This window comes from Oryctolagus cuniculus, chromosome 15, assembly GCF_964237555.1.
Source record: "Oryctolagus cuniculus chromosome 15, mOryCun1.1, whole genome shotgun sequence".
NCBI lineage: Eukaryota > Metazoa > Chordata > Mammalia > Lagomorpha > Leporidae > Oryctolagus > Oryctolagus cuniculus.
The window spans coordinates 78,482,582-78,495,530 of NC_091446.1; the positions used below are offsets into that span (position 1 = coordinate 78,482,582).

Consider the following 12,949-nt stretch of genomic DNA (forward strand, 5'->3'; position numbering starts at 1 on the left):
TTTTTTAAAGTTTTTTTTTGACAGTCAAGTTACACAGAGAGAGGAGAGGGAGAGAGAGAGAGAGAGAGAGAGAGAGGTCTTCCATCCAATGGTTCACTCCCCAGTTGGCCGCAATGGCTGGAGCTGGGCCAATCCAAAGCCAGGAGCCAGGAGCTTCTTCTGGGTCTCCCATGCGGGTTCAGGGGCTCAAGGACTTGGGCCATCTTCCACTGCTTTCCTAGGCCACAGCAGAGAGCTGGATGGGAAGTGGAGCAGCCGGGACTTGAACCGGTGCCTGTATGGGATGCCGGCACTGCAGGTGGCGGCTTTATCCACTATGCCACAGTGCCGACCCCAGAGATTTACTGCTGACTACACTGTGGGAAGCCGCCATCACAATAAGGCCCTATTAAAAGTATTCCTTCCTTTCCCAGCTGCTGCCTCTGGGCTCTGGGGACAGAGACCGGAACTGTGCCCTCTCTGAGCCAAGGACTCGGCAGACAAGGGTCCCTGGGCGAACTTCCAACCAGACTGTGCTACCTGCCTCTGTGGCAGAGGGGGACACTGCATCGCGGCAGGGGGCCGTGCTGGCCGAGTGTGGAAGAGGAGGAGACAACACTTTCCAGGCAGTCGGGCAGAGTGGGCCGGAAGGGAGAGACGGCGTTAGGTGCAAGCCCGTGGCCAGCGAGCATCCCGGCTCTGGCTGTGTCTCGGCTGAGTGCCTTCAAGCCTGTGGCTCAATCACTTTGGCTCGTCAGTAAGACAGGAATAAAAATGCCCACTGCCTGGAGCCCACGTGGTGATTAAGTCAGCTAAGGACTGTGGAGTCTACCTGCGAGATAAACAGCAGTGTCCCTTCCACAGCTCCAGGAGGTCACTTCCATGGGGCAGGTGGCGTGTTAGGCTTCATCCGGGAGCTGTGCCTGTCCCCTATTTCGGAGGTGCCTTGGAGCAGCGCCGGCCCAGTGAGGAGGCCGCTTGCCTGTGACTGTCCCATGTGGCCCCCTGGTGGAGGAAATCAGAAGTTGTGTATTGGTGACCGGAGCAGCCCTTGTGGGGAACACGGAGTCCTGTGTCACTTGGGCGCCAATGACAAAATGATCATTCTCAGTTGACCCCCGGGGTCACAGTTTGGAACCAGGACCTGCAGGGCCCTTTGCACCGCCGCCAGCCCGTCTCCTTCCCATGGCGGGCACTCTCTGGCCCAGGGCCTCCGGTCCCAGGGCTTCGGCTCTTTCTGTGCCCTCTGCCTGGAGCACCCTCCTATGAGGTGGACCGGTTTCCCCACAGCATCTCACTCTGGGAGAACTTATTTCCTTGCTGGCTCGTCCCTTGTCTGGGGCACGAGGTCGGGGATTCTGTCTTGCTGCGCCCTGCGCTCACAGCAGATCTTCAGTTAACTCTGGTGAGCTAGTTTAGGAAGCCCAGGCCCTCCTATGCCCATTTCCTGGATGAGGAGACTGAGACTGCGGGGGGCGGGGGGCGGCAGAGAGAGGGAGGCGGAGAGCGGCAGAGCGCGCGCCCTCCGCGCGGCTCCAGCCTGTGGTCGTGCAGGGCTGGAATGGGCGTGGAGAGATCCGGCCGTGGGATTGCACTCAGGGACGCGGAGCGCTCAGTGCAGAGCGTCCTCGGGGGCGGGAGCGAGCGCGGGCGGCTGCCCCGGCTCTGCTCCACCCGCAGACGGTGCCGCGGCCGCGGGAGCAGGTGAGGCTCGCGCCGCCCCGCAAGCGCCCGCTGTGGCCTTGCGGGTTAGGATCGCGTCGGGGGGCGCGGGAACAGAGAGGGCGGGCCTCGGACCCTCCGGAAGCCGAGCGCGCTGCCTTGTCCCCGGGTAGCTGTCTGGAGCCGGGGCTCAGGGCCGCACAGCCGGGCTGGGGCGCGTCCTGCGCGGCGGGGACCCAGCCTCTCACCAGACACGCGGCTGCGACCGGAGCAGGTAGGGGGAGCGCCCCAGGTCCCGGTGCCATGGGCAGTGGGACAGAGTAGCTGCTTGCTGAGGTTCCTGGAGACCACGCAAACCCAGCACCCATCCTTCCCTCCCTGGGAGACTGCCATCCTCACTGTCCCTTGGTTTCCTCTGCCTGAGGGGGCAGGCTGGTGCTGGGGAGGCTCCTGGGGGTCTCGGTGGGTGGGATGGGGTTGGGGGGGATGCAGCTGGTCCCGCAGAGCTGCCGGGAACTACAACCTCCTGAGCTTGTGTGATCATCCCCTGCCTGTGCCTGGAGGGCCTGAGGTCCATTGGGCTGCGCTGTTCAGGGAGCCCCCAGCCCAGGTGGCATCACTGGAGGTGACCCCGGAGCTGAGGGTCCTAACTAGAATCTGCAAGGGGAAGGGAGGGGGGCAGGCAGGACCGGCAGGGTCCTGTGGAGGTGCAGGCACCCGTGCCTTCCCAGCCCTTCAAGCCCATGTCTCTCTGTGCCCCTGGAAGCTGTGTTGTCTCCTCTGCCAAGCTGGGGGCTCCGAGGCTCCAAACAGCTGGGATGCAACGGCACCTAACCGTGGGAGCCCTGATCCCAGGTCTGCTTGGGAGGATGTGGGGCTGGAGACCCAGGCTGCCTGCATGGAGGTGGGATTCTGAGCCGGTGTGCAGGAGCTACAGGGCAGTGGGCTTTGCTCTGGCTGCCGCTCCACCTGACCACAGGGGCCCCAGGGCATCTGGGATACCCTCTCCTCTGGCTGAGCCTCATCCGGGCACCACCAGGAGCTCACCGGGCCCTGGGCTCCAAGAGTGGGCTGGGCCAGGCTTTGCCAGCGCCCCTGGGATGTCCATTTCCAGCTCCTATCCCTGGCATGCACCTGGCCCCCCGGCTGTCCCTCTCCTGTCTGCCCTTCCAGACGCCCCCCTCTCTGCTCCTCTGACTCCCATGGGCTCTATCTCCCCCAGGGGGGGGTGCAGCCTCAGTGGGCCTGGGCACACCCTGGATGGGCTTCTGGGCCTGGCTCAGAAGAGAGAGATCTCTGCGTGCTGCTGCCACTGCCTTCTCCCTGCTGTCTGTGTCGCTCAGCATCCTGGGGTCTTGGCTTTGGATGGGACAGTGTGGGTGGGGTCAGCTGTCCTGAGTGGCCCCAGGCTGATGGCCGGCTGATGCTGGCTCTGTCCTTGGCCCTGAGCTCGGCGTGGTGGGAGATGTGTAGGTCCCTGCTGCTGGAGCTCAGATAGGGCAGCAGGGCGCTGCTCTTCTGAGGCCGGCACCTGGTGGGGGGGAGGGGGGGATGAGCAGAGCAGGTCCCCAGCCTTCCCTGGGGGCTTCCTCTTGGGAGAGGTGTATTGGGTGGACTCTGGGGCCTGGGCGTATGCAGCGGGACAGCTGTGGCCATTCCTGGTGTGGGAGACAAGGTCCCTTAGGGTGGGATTAGGACAAGGGAGCTACTGTGCAGTGAGCACCCACTGTGTACCACGTTGGCCTCCCTGTGGAATGGACAGCGTGGTCACCCTGGGGTTGGGCAGGACTGAGATGGAGGCTGAGGCTGAAAGAGCTCCAGCGAGTGAAGCAGTGAGGTCCTGCCTGTCACACGGCCCTGGGGTGGGCGGAGCCAGGCCTAGAGGGGTGGGCGCTCCTCACCTTTCCCTCCTGTGCATCGGAGGCACATGCGGCTCCGCAAGGGCCAGTGGCTTTGCTGGTGGCTGGCAGAGTAGGGATCTGAACCCAGGACAGGCACACCCATGGAGATGCTATCTGTGTGACAGGGGATCCTATTCCTGACCATCAGAGACCCTCAGGTGACGTTGGGTGAAAGCCTCCCCCCCCAGCTGCAAGATGACCTGCCCCCTGCAGCCACGGCTTCCCTCCAGCCCAGGCAGAGCCACGGCTGGGCCACCCACAGGCCTGGTGGCACCTGGGTCCTGTCTCCGGGGTCGCCTATCTGCCCAGCATGCTCTGGCACCGGGACCCAGCTTTCCTGCTGCTCTACGGCTCGGGACGTGAATGGCTACCTCCTTGTCCTTGTAGTTTGCTTCCGGAACTCCTCGGTGCCTGTGCACTGGGGGCTCTCCTTGGGCAGGGGCTTGTGGAACTGGCTCCGGGCTGACCTCGTCAAGCCTCTGTGGCTCTGGGGAAGGAGGCCCCCTGGGTGTTCTGCATCTCCCCTCCCCACACCCCACCCCATCCCAACAACCTCCTTCTGCCCTCCCACTCCCAGCGTTCTCCCAGTCCCAGAGGCTGCTGGAGGGCTGATGGGGACACAGGCACCCAGACAGTCAACGCTGTCGCTGTGGGGGGTCCTGGCCCATTGGGGGCCATCTCCCCTGGTTCTCAGAAGGGCATGCAAGCCAGGCAGACCCCCATGTGCCTTCTTCATAGCCCTTCCTCCTGTCTAGGCCCCTCCCCCACCCATTTTCTATGTCCAAGTGACTGCTCTGGAATGGACTTGAGCTTGTTGGCCACCTTTCAGTGGCTTCCCCAGTGTCCCTGGTCTGGCCCACCTTCCCTGTCTCACCTTTTTTTTCTTTCTTTCAAGATTTATTTATTTATTTGCAAGGCAAAGTTACCAAGATATAGGAGAGAGAGATCTTCCATCCACTGGTTCACTCCTCAAATGGCCTCAATGGCCAGGCCTGTGCCAGGAGCCTGGAGACTCTTCTGGGTCTCCCACGTGGTTGCAGGGGTCCAAAAACTTGGGCCATCACCCACTGCCTTCCCAGGCCATTAGCAGGGAGCTGGATAGGAAGCAGAGCAGCCAGGACTTGAACCAGTGACGTCATGGGATGCTGGCTTCCCAGGCAGTGGTTTACCGAGCTACGCTACAGTGCTGGTCACCCAGCCTCATCTTTCGCCATTCACTGCAGCCACCCTGGCTCTCCGGTTATTTGGAACTGCTTGCTACTCCCAGGAGGCTCTGCTGTTTCCTGCCTCTGTGCCCTTGCACCTGCTGTTCGCTGTATGCTGAGTTCCCTCCTCTCCCTTTTCCTTTTTCGTGATTGATTCCTGTTCAGCCTTTGGGCCCAGGTCAGTTTCAGCTCCTCTCTCATTTCCTCTGCTTCCCGCTCCTTCTCTAATGTTCTAGCTCCCGGGCATCCTACTCACACATGGATTTGTGGCTTCGAGGTCCATCTGTCTTCTTGGTGGTCAGAGTCTCTGGTCTGGGAGGACCATGGCTGTGTAGGTCATCTTTGCCCCCCTTGTCCCTAACTTGCCACTTGGAGACCTGGCACACGTTTGCTGAGCGAATGGTTTAAGGAAGAAGTGAGCGCTTTATGGAGTCCTCCTGCCCGGTCCCTTCGCTCTGATTGTACTGCAGCTGGAACTGCTGGTGCTGTCGATGTAGCCCTGGCCGGTGGGCAGCCAAAGCCTTGGCTTTCGTCCCCTCTGCTAGATCTGAGACCAGTGCATCTGCCACAGGTTCAGGCAGCTGCAGCCAATTTTTGCAAGTCCTGGCCCTTGTGTTTGGCCCTGGTCTGGTTCACGGCATCGTGTTCAGCCCCACACAGCCGTTTTTGCCAGCAGAGTGCTGTGGCACAAGGATGGGGATCCGGCGGCTGAGTGAGAGCAGGTGCGTGACAAGGTCTTGTAAATGGCCAGGTGAGCCTCACCTTCACAAGGTGGGTCCTGTGCACCATGAGTGACACAACAGCTGACAGATTTTACTGTCCCCTGGGTAGTGCGGCTCGCACTCTGTAAAACTGCCTTCCACGTGGCACTTGATCAGGAAGAAGACGCCTGTGTCCAAAACCAGGCCTGGTTGTTCCGCAGGGCTTGGGGAAGATTCCAGCCAGGGTGTTTGTATATGAGCAATGTTTCTCAAGAATCACGTTCAAATACGGATTCCTGGGCCCCACCTTGGAGGCACTTCACTGCATCTGCTGGGGGGGTGGGGGTGGGGCGCCTGGGATCTGCACTTTTCACGTGCTTCCAGAATGGTTCTGGTGTTTACTGAAGCTTGAGAGCTGCGACCTCGTGGGACTAATGGCCAGGCACAGTAATGGTGGCACCATAGGGTGGCTCTCTCTTTTTTTTTTTTTTTAAGATTTATTTTATTTATTTGAAAGAGTTATAGAGAGAAGTAGAGAGAGACAGAGAGGTCTTTCATCTGCTAGTTTGCTCCCCAGATGGCCACAACAGCCTGAGCTGCACTGATCCGAAGCCAGGAACCAGGAGCTTCCTTCGGGTCTCCCACATGGGTGCAGGGCCCAAGGACTTGGGCCATCTTCCACTGCTTTCCCAGGCCATAGCAGAGAGCTGGGTCGGAAGAGGAGCAGCTGGGATTAGAACTGGCACCCACATGGGATGCCGGCACTGCAGGCCAGGGCTTTAACCCGCTGCGCCACAGCACCAGCCCCAGGGTGGCTCTTTTTTTTTTTTTTAAATTTTCTTTTAAGATTTACTTATGGATTTGAAAAGCAAAATTACAGAGGGGGCGGGGGAGAGAGAATCCTCCATCCACTGGTTCACTCCTCAAGTGGTCACAATAGTTGGGATTGGTCTAGACTGAAGCCAGGAGCCAGGAACTCCATCTGGGTCTCCTAGGTGGGTGGCAGGGGCCCAAGCACTTGGGTCATCCTCTGCTGCTTTCCCAGGTGCATTAGCAGGGAGCTGGATCAGAAGTGGAGCAGCCAGGACTTGAACTGATGCTCCTATGGGATGCCAGTGTCGCAGGCAGCAGCATGCTGGCCCAGTAGGGTGCCTCTTTATTTCCTAGTAGCTGTCATTATCATTGCCACCTGGAGTCTCTGAAGGTGGGGGTGAGGGGGTAGGAGGTGGTGAATGGGGGGGTGGGGGACCCTGGTGCTGAGGAGGCTGCAGGGGAGGGAGTGGACTGTGCCAGGGTGTGGGGGAGCAGCACAGCCTAGGGGAGTGGGTTCCACGGAGAGCTTGTGGGGGACATCCTGCCGCTTTGGTTACACGGCTGTGTGTACAAGGTGGGCAGGAGGGGGAAGCCGGGTGCTGATGAAGTCGACTGTGCATGCCTGGTCGTCTTCACCTTTGCTACAAGTCGTGCAGGAGACAGGGCTGGTAGACCAGGATGGCTGAGCCGCAGGGTTTCGGTCGTGTCCTGTGTGCTATGGGAGGACCTGCACGGGGCCCTGCACAGAGGCGTTCAGTGCCATCTCTGCCTGGATAAAATGTGCTCCCTGAACAGTTCTGCCTCTGAACCTCTGCATATGATACCTGCAGCTTGTATTCGTCTGCTCATTGAATGTTAATTTTTTAAAAAAAGATTTATGTATTTATTTGAGAGTCAGAAACAGAGAGGGGGAGAGAGAGAGGGAGAGAGGGAGAGAGGGAGAGAGAAAGAGGTCTTCCATCTGCTGGTTCTGCCAGGAGCTTCTTCCAGGTCTCCCACATGGGTGCAGGGGCCCAAGCACTTGGGCCATCTTCTACTGCTTTCCCAGGCCATAGCAGAGAGCTGGGTTGGAAGAGGAGCAGACAGGACTCAAACTGGAGCCTATAAGGGATGCTGGCACTTCAGGCCGAGGCTTTATCCGCTACGCCAGAGGACCAGCCCCTGAATGCGAATTTTTTTTAATTGTGAGATAATGTTTTAAATTTACATTACTGTTATGTGCAGAGCAGTCTAGAACCTGGAGGCAGAGGGGGTGTGGGGGACGAGTTCTGGGGTCAGGTAGTGGGACCCTGGTACTTAGGGGCTGTGTGACTGTGGGCAAGTTGCCTTTTTAAGGCTCTGGTTCCTCCTCTGTACAAGGGGCTGACAGGCCTCTTTCTCAGAATAAACTAGGGAATATCTGCAAATGACCAAGCACGGTGTCTGGCGTGCAGAGTGCCTCTTTCAGCCTAGCGGTGGTTGGATACCTTGAGCCCTTAGTGAGAGCTCCTCCAGGCGACGCCCTCGGGATGGAAGCAGCCAGCCACCTGTCTGCCTGGCTTCACTCAGCACACTCCCCAGGTTCCTCCCCGGAGGCACAAGCCCTGAGCCTTGTTTGCTGTTTCTCTGCCTTGCAGGTGTCCTCTCTGAGTGTGCCCCTTGTCACACCCGCCATGAACGCCTCTCACTTCCTGGCCTCACTGCCCCCAGGGTCCACCCCCGGTGAGAACAGGAGCAGGCTCAGGGACATCCTTTTCAACTTCACCAACCACTGCCAGGATTCTCTGGACCCCACGGCCTTGCTCATCACCTCCTACGGCCTCGAGACCGTCGTGGGGGTGCTGGGTAACCTCTGTCTGCTCTGGGTGACCCTGCGGCAGAAGGACAAGACCAATGTGACCAACGTGCTCATCGCCAACCTGGCCTTCTCCGACTTCCTCATGTGCCTGCTCTGCCAGCCGCTCACCGTCGTCTACACCATCATGGACTACTGGATCTTCGGCGAGGCCCTCTGCAAGATGTCGGCTTTCACCCAGTGCACGTCGGTCACCGTCTCCATCCTGTCGCTGGTGCTCGTCGCCCTGGAGCGGCATCAGCTCATCGTCAACCCGACGGGCTGGAGGCCCAGCATCTCCCAGGCCTACCTGGGGATTGTGGGCATCTGGGTCATCGCCACCTTCCTCTCCCTGCCCTTCCTGGCCCATAGCATCCTGGACAACGTGTTCCAGAGGAACCACTCCAAGGCGCTGGAGTTCCTGGCGGACAAGCTGGTGTGCACCGAGTCCTGGCCGCTGGACCACCACCGCATGATCTACACCACCTTCCTGCTGCTCTTCCAGTACTGCCTCCCGCTCGTCTTCATCCTGGTCTGCTATGTGCGTATCTACCGGCGCCTGCGCAGGCAGGGGCGTGCGTTCCGCAAGGGCGCCCACAGCATGCGAGGCGGGCGGGTGAAGCGGGTCAACGTGGTGCTGCTGGCCATGGTGGTCGCCTTTGCTGTGCTCTGGCTGCCCTTGCACGTGTTCAACAGCCTGGAGGACTGGTACCACGAGGCCATCCCCGTCTGCCATGGCAACCTCATCTTCCTGGTGTGCCACCTGCTGGCCATGGCCTCCACCTGCGTCAACCCTTTTATCTATGGCTTCCTCAACACCAACTTCAAGAAGGAGGTCAAGGCGCTGGTGCTGAGCTGCCAGCAGAGAGCCCCCCGGGAGGAGTCTGAGCGCCTGCCGCTGTCCACAGTGCACACGGAAGTCTCCAAGGGCTCTCTGAGACTCAGTGGCAGGGCCAACCCAATTTAGCCATGACCTTTGCCGGGCCCTTGTGCTTAAGCTGAGTGGGCTTGCTGCAAGCTGGAGGCGGTACCCCAAGAGTCTTGGCTTCCTGGGGGCGGGGCCCAGAGGGGCTGGCAAGGGCCTGTGTTTGCATCCAGTTGCATGGGGAGCCTGCCCTTTGGGTGGACCCGCCACTTGTTTCTGGACGGGTTCCAAGTCCAGATGCTGTAGGTCACAGTGAGCCTTGCAGCTGGAGCTGTGTGGTGCCAGAGCCGGAGGTGTCTGCTTGTACCGGGCAGAGTTTGTCTTGGTAGCTCAGCAACAGAGGCCTGGCCTGGGAGCCCCCCTCCCCCGCCCCCAGGGAGTGCAAGCGGCCGCTACGGGGGTGCGGGAGGGAGCGCTCGGAGTCAGGGCTCTGGACCTTGGCCACCTCCTGACCTCTCTGGGACACGATGTGGTCATGCGGGCTTGGTAGGAGTGGCAGAGAGCTGCAGGGCGGTGGCACCTGCACTTCTGGCTGGCGAGCCCAGCTCCTGCTGAGCCCGGGGCCTCATGCCGATGCTGGAATTCTCCTCCCGCTCCATCCTCCTCCTTCTCTGTTGCCACCAGAAATAAGTCTATGCCTCCAGGAGACCGTGACACCTTGAGGGTGACATCTGTCCTGTCTACAGCTTGTGGCCTCCATGCCTAGGACAGGCCCCGCCCGGCACACACAGAGAGGGATGAGCAAGGTTTCCTGAGGCGGTCGGGGGTAAAGGCGTCGGACACTCTACAGTGAGGACAATCCCAGGCACGTGTAAGCTCTCACCTGCCCTCCCTGAGACTCTGTGGCCCTCCCCAGTGTTGACCCCCTGTAGAAGCCTACAGGACGTGGGCAGGGACCATAGCCTCCTTCAGCCGTGCTCTGACCGCTGAGCTGACTTGCCCCAGGGGACGTGCCATGATTGCCCTCGAAGCTTCCCAAGGACACTGGGCATCCCCGTGGCCTTTGCTGTGAGCAGGGGCAGGGAGGGCTGGGCCTCTGACTCCACAGGGCCCTGGCTGAAAGGAACAGAGGACGTGCAGTGAGTACGGGCCATGGCCCAGGCCCCTCGATGCTGAATCAGGTCCAAAGCTGCTTCTGGGCAGGGACCAGAAAGCTTGTCCTTGCAAGGAAGGAAATGGCAGTATGGCTCCCAGACCATGTTGAGTGGGAAGACCCATCCCCAGCAGAGTGGACAGTGGCAGGACCCACTGGGGTCTCCCAGCACAGGGTATTTGGGTGCTAGAGACCTCACCATGAGGTCCCCAGCACTGGCTCTCTGCACAGGACATCTGGCCCAGGGGCCAGCAGCAGGGGAGTGCCTGGCCACAGGCCTGGCCCGTGACCATGAACCTGCATGAGTGGCAGCCGAGACAAGTGCACCTTGAGCCGTCAGCTCTCTTCCTGTCCTGTCTTTTCATCACCTATCCCGTTTGTTGCTTTCCTCACTCGTATCCTGGATTTCTTGAGCCACCCTCGTGGGCATAGCTTGTGTTTGTCCTTTGGTGCTGTCTGCTGCCAGCTGCCATCAAAGCTCAGACCCTGGGGGCCATCCCAACTTCATGTCACTGCCCAAGCTCCCCAAGCTCCCCACGAAAAGGAGGGCCCTCAGCACCTGGAGTGTGGTCAGTCTCAGCGGTGCCAAGGGGCCTGGGGACAAGGATGCCTTGTGGTCCTGGCAGGCTCCGGGACAGGCTGGGCCTCTCTCTGGTGAAGGGGCGTGGTGTCAGGAATTGGACTGGTGGGCAGGTGTCTTCTGCACACCTTTCTCAGGCTGACACCGCCCTCCTGCATGGCTGGGCTGAGACCGTCTGGTTGCTTGGTGACCCAGCACCCTAAGAACTTGCCACCCAAAGTGTGGTCAGAAGACCAGCGGCCCCAGCACCGCCTGGAGCCTGTTTGATATGCAAAGCCACCCCAGAGCCACTGAAGAAAAACCTGCGTTTATCAAGATCCTGGGTTAACTGGACACATGTTCACAATCCCGGGAGACCGAAGCCTAGCGTCCCTGGGAGGCACCTGTAGACACCCATCCTGAGATGCAGAGTGGAGCTTTTGGAAAACTCATTCCGGAGATGTCTTTCAAGTTTGCTGTTGCTGGAATGGGGCGCCCAGCTTTGGCGTCTGTCTCGTCTCTGATCGTCCGTGGGTGTTTCTTTTGAAGCCTTTTCATTCCTCCAACAAATATGTGCCAAGTGCCTTGTACGCATGGTTGCTCGGCGTGAGCGTGCCCTTTTGTATTCTGCTCTGTTTCATGTAAAGTTGTTTTGTCAACAGTTTTCCATCTTGCTGGAAAGATTCTGCTTTAGCTTTTAATTTTTATTTATTTTTCTTTCTTAAAGGCAGAGAGAGGGAGGAGAGAAGAGAGAAAGAGAGGAGGGGGAGAGAGAGAGGTAGAGAGAAACAGAGAGACAGACAGAGGGAGAGAGAGAGAAGGAGAGGAGAGGGGGAGACAGAGAGAGAGAGGGAGGGAGGGAGGAGAGAGGAGAGAGAAGAGAGGGGAGAGAGAGAGAGAGAGAGAGAGAGAGAGAGATCTTCCATCTGCTGCTGGTTCATTCCCCAGATGCCTGCAACAACTGGAGCTGGGCCAGGCTGAAGCCAGGAGCCGGGCACCCAAACCAGGTCTTCCGTACGGATGGCAGGGACCCAGCTGCTGAGGCCATCACTTGCTGCTGCCCCTCGCCCCCCAACCCCAGCCCTGAGTGTGCCTCAGCAGGAGGCTGGAGTCGGGAGAGAGCTGGCACTTGAACCTGGGCACTCTGATATGGAATGTGGGCCTCCCAAGAGGCATGGTAACTACGAGGCCCAGGGCCTGCCCCAGAAAGGATTTCTGACAGCCACTTCGATTTCCGGGAGCTGCTCCAGGGAGAGCCGACACCTCTCAGTATCTCTCCTGAGCTCCCACAGACGCTGTCTCCAGCCCAGCCAACGCACCCTCTGCCAGCAGTGGTGGGACGGCCTGTCTGCCAGCAGCTGTGGTCAGAGGCTGGGGTCAGAGGCTCAGCCTGCAAAGGCTGGACAGCAGCCCGCAGAGGCTGCACGGCCTTGCTGAATCCTGGTGGTGGGGGTTGAATCCTGCCCGCCTGAGGCTTTTGTGTAAGAAACAAAATCGGGGGCCGACGCTGTGGTGCAGTGGGTTAAGGCCCTGGCCTGAAGCGCCGGCATCCCATATGGGTGCCGGTTCGAGACCCGGCTGCTCCACTTCCTGTCCAGCTCTCTGCTATGGCCCGTGAAGGCAGTGGAAGATGGCCCAAGTCCTTGGGCCCCTGCACCCTTGTGGGAGACCCAGAAGAAGCTACTGGCTCCTGGCTTCGGATGGGCGCAGCTCCAGCTGTTGCGGCCATTTGGGGTGTGAACCATCGGATGGAAGACCTCTCTCTCTCTCTGCCTCTCTTCTCTCTCTGTAACTCTGAATTTCAAATAAAATAAATAAATCTTAAAAAATAAAAAGAAACAAAATTGACTCAGTCTTTCCATTCAAAAAACAAATAGTCAGCCTTAGAAATATGAAATATATACACACATAAAATGAAAAAAAAAAAAAACAGGAGAAAGCCCACCAGTATTTCTGCCACTCACAGATCATCACTGTTTAAATTCTGGGAAGGGGGCTGGCGCTGTGGCACAGTGGGTAAAGCCACCATCTACAGTGCCAGCATCCCTTATGGGCGCTAGTTTGAGTTCTGGCTGCTCCATTTCTGATCCAGCTCTCTGCTGTGGCCTGTGAAAGCAGTAGAAGATGGCCCAAGTGCTTGGGCTCCTGCACCCGTGTGGGAGACCTGGAAGAAGCTCCTGGTTCCTGGCTTCGGATGGGCCCAGCTCCAACCATTGCAGCCATTTGGAGAGTAAACCATCTGATGGAAGATCTCTCTTTCTCTCTTTGCCTCTGTCTCTCTGTAACTCTCCTTTTCAA

General features: G+C 59.2%; 1 protein-coding gene across 3 annotated transcripts; it reads left to right on the forward strand.

Annotated features, from left to right (window-relative positions):
- Positions 1-1,499: 1,499 nt before the first annotated feature.
- NPY4R (neuropeptide Y receptor Y4) lies at positions 1,500-11,332 on the forward strand. 3 transcript variants are annotated; one of them, XM_008269879.4, is made up of 2 exons: positions 1,500-1,683; positions 7,878-11,332. In XM_008269879.4, exon 2 carries the CDS (start codon positions 7,914-7,916, stop codon positions 9,039-9,041), a length of 1,128 nt encoding a protein of 375 aa, XP_008268101.2. In that variant the 5' UTR covers positions 1,500-1,683; positions 7,878-7,913; the 3' UTR covers positions 9,042-11,332.
- Positions 11,333-12,949: the final 1,617 nt, after the last annotated feature.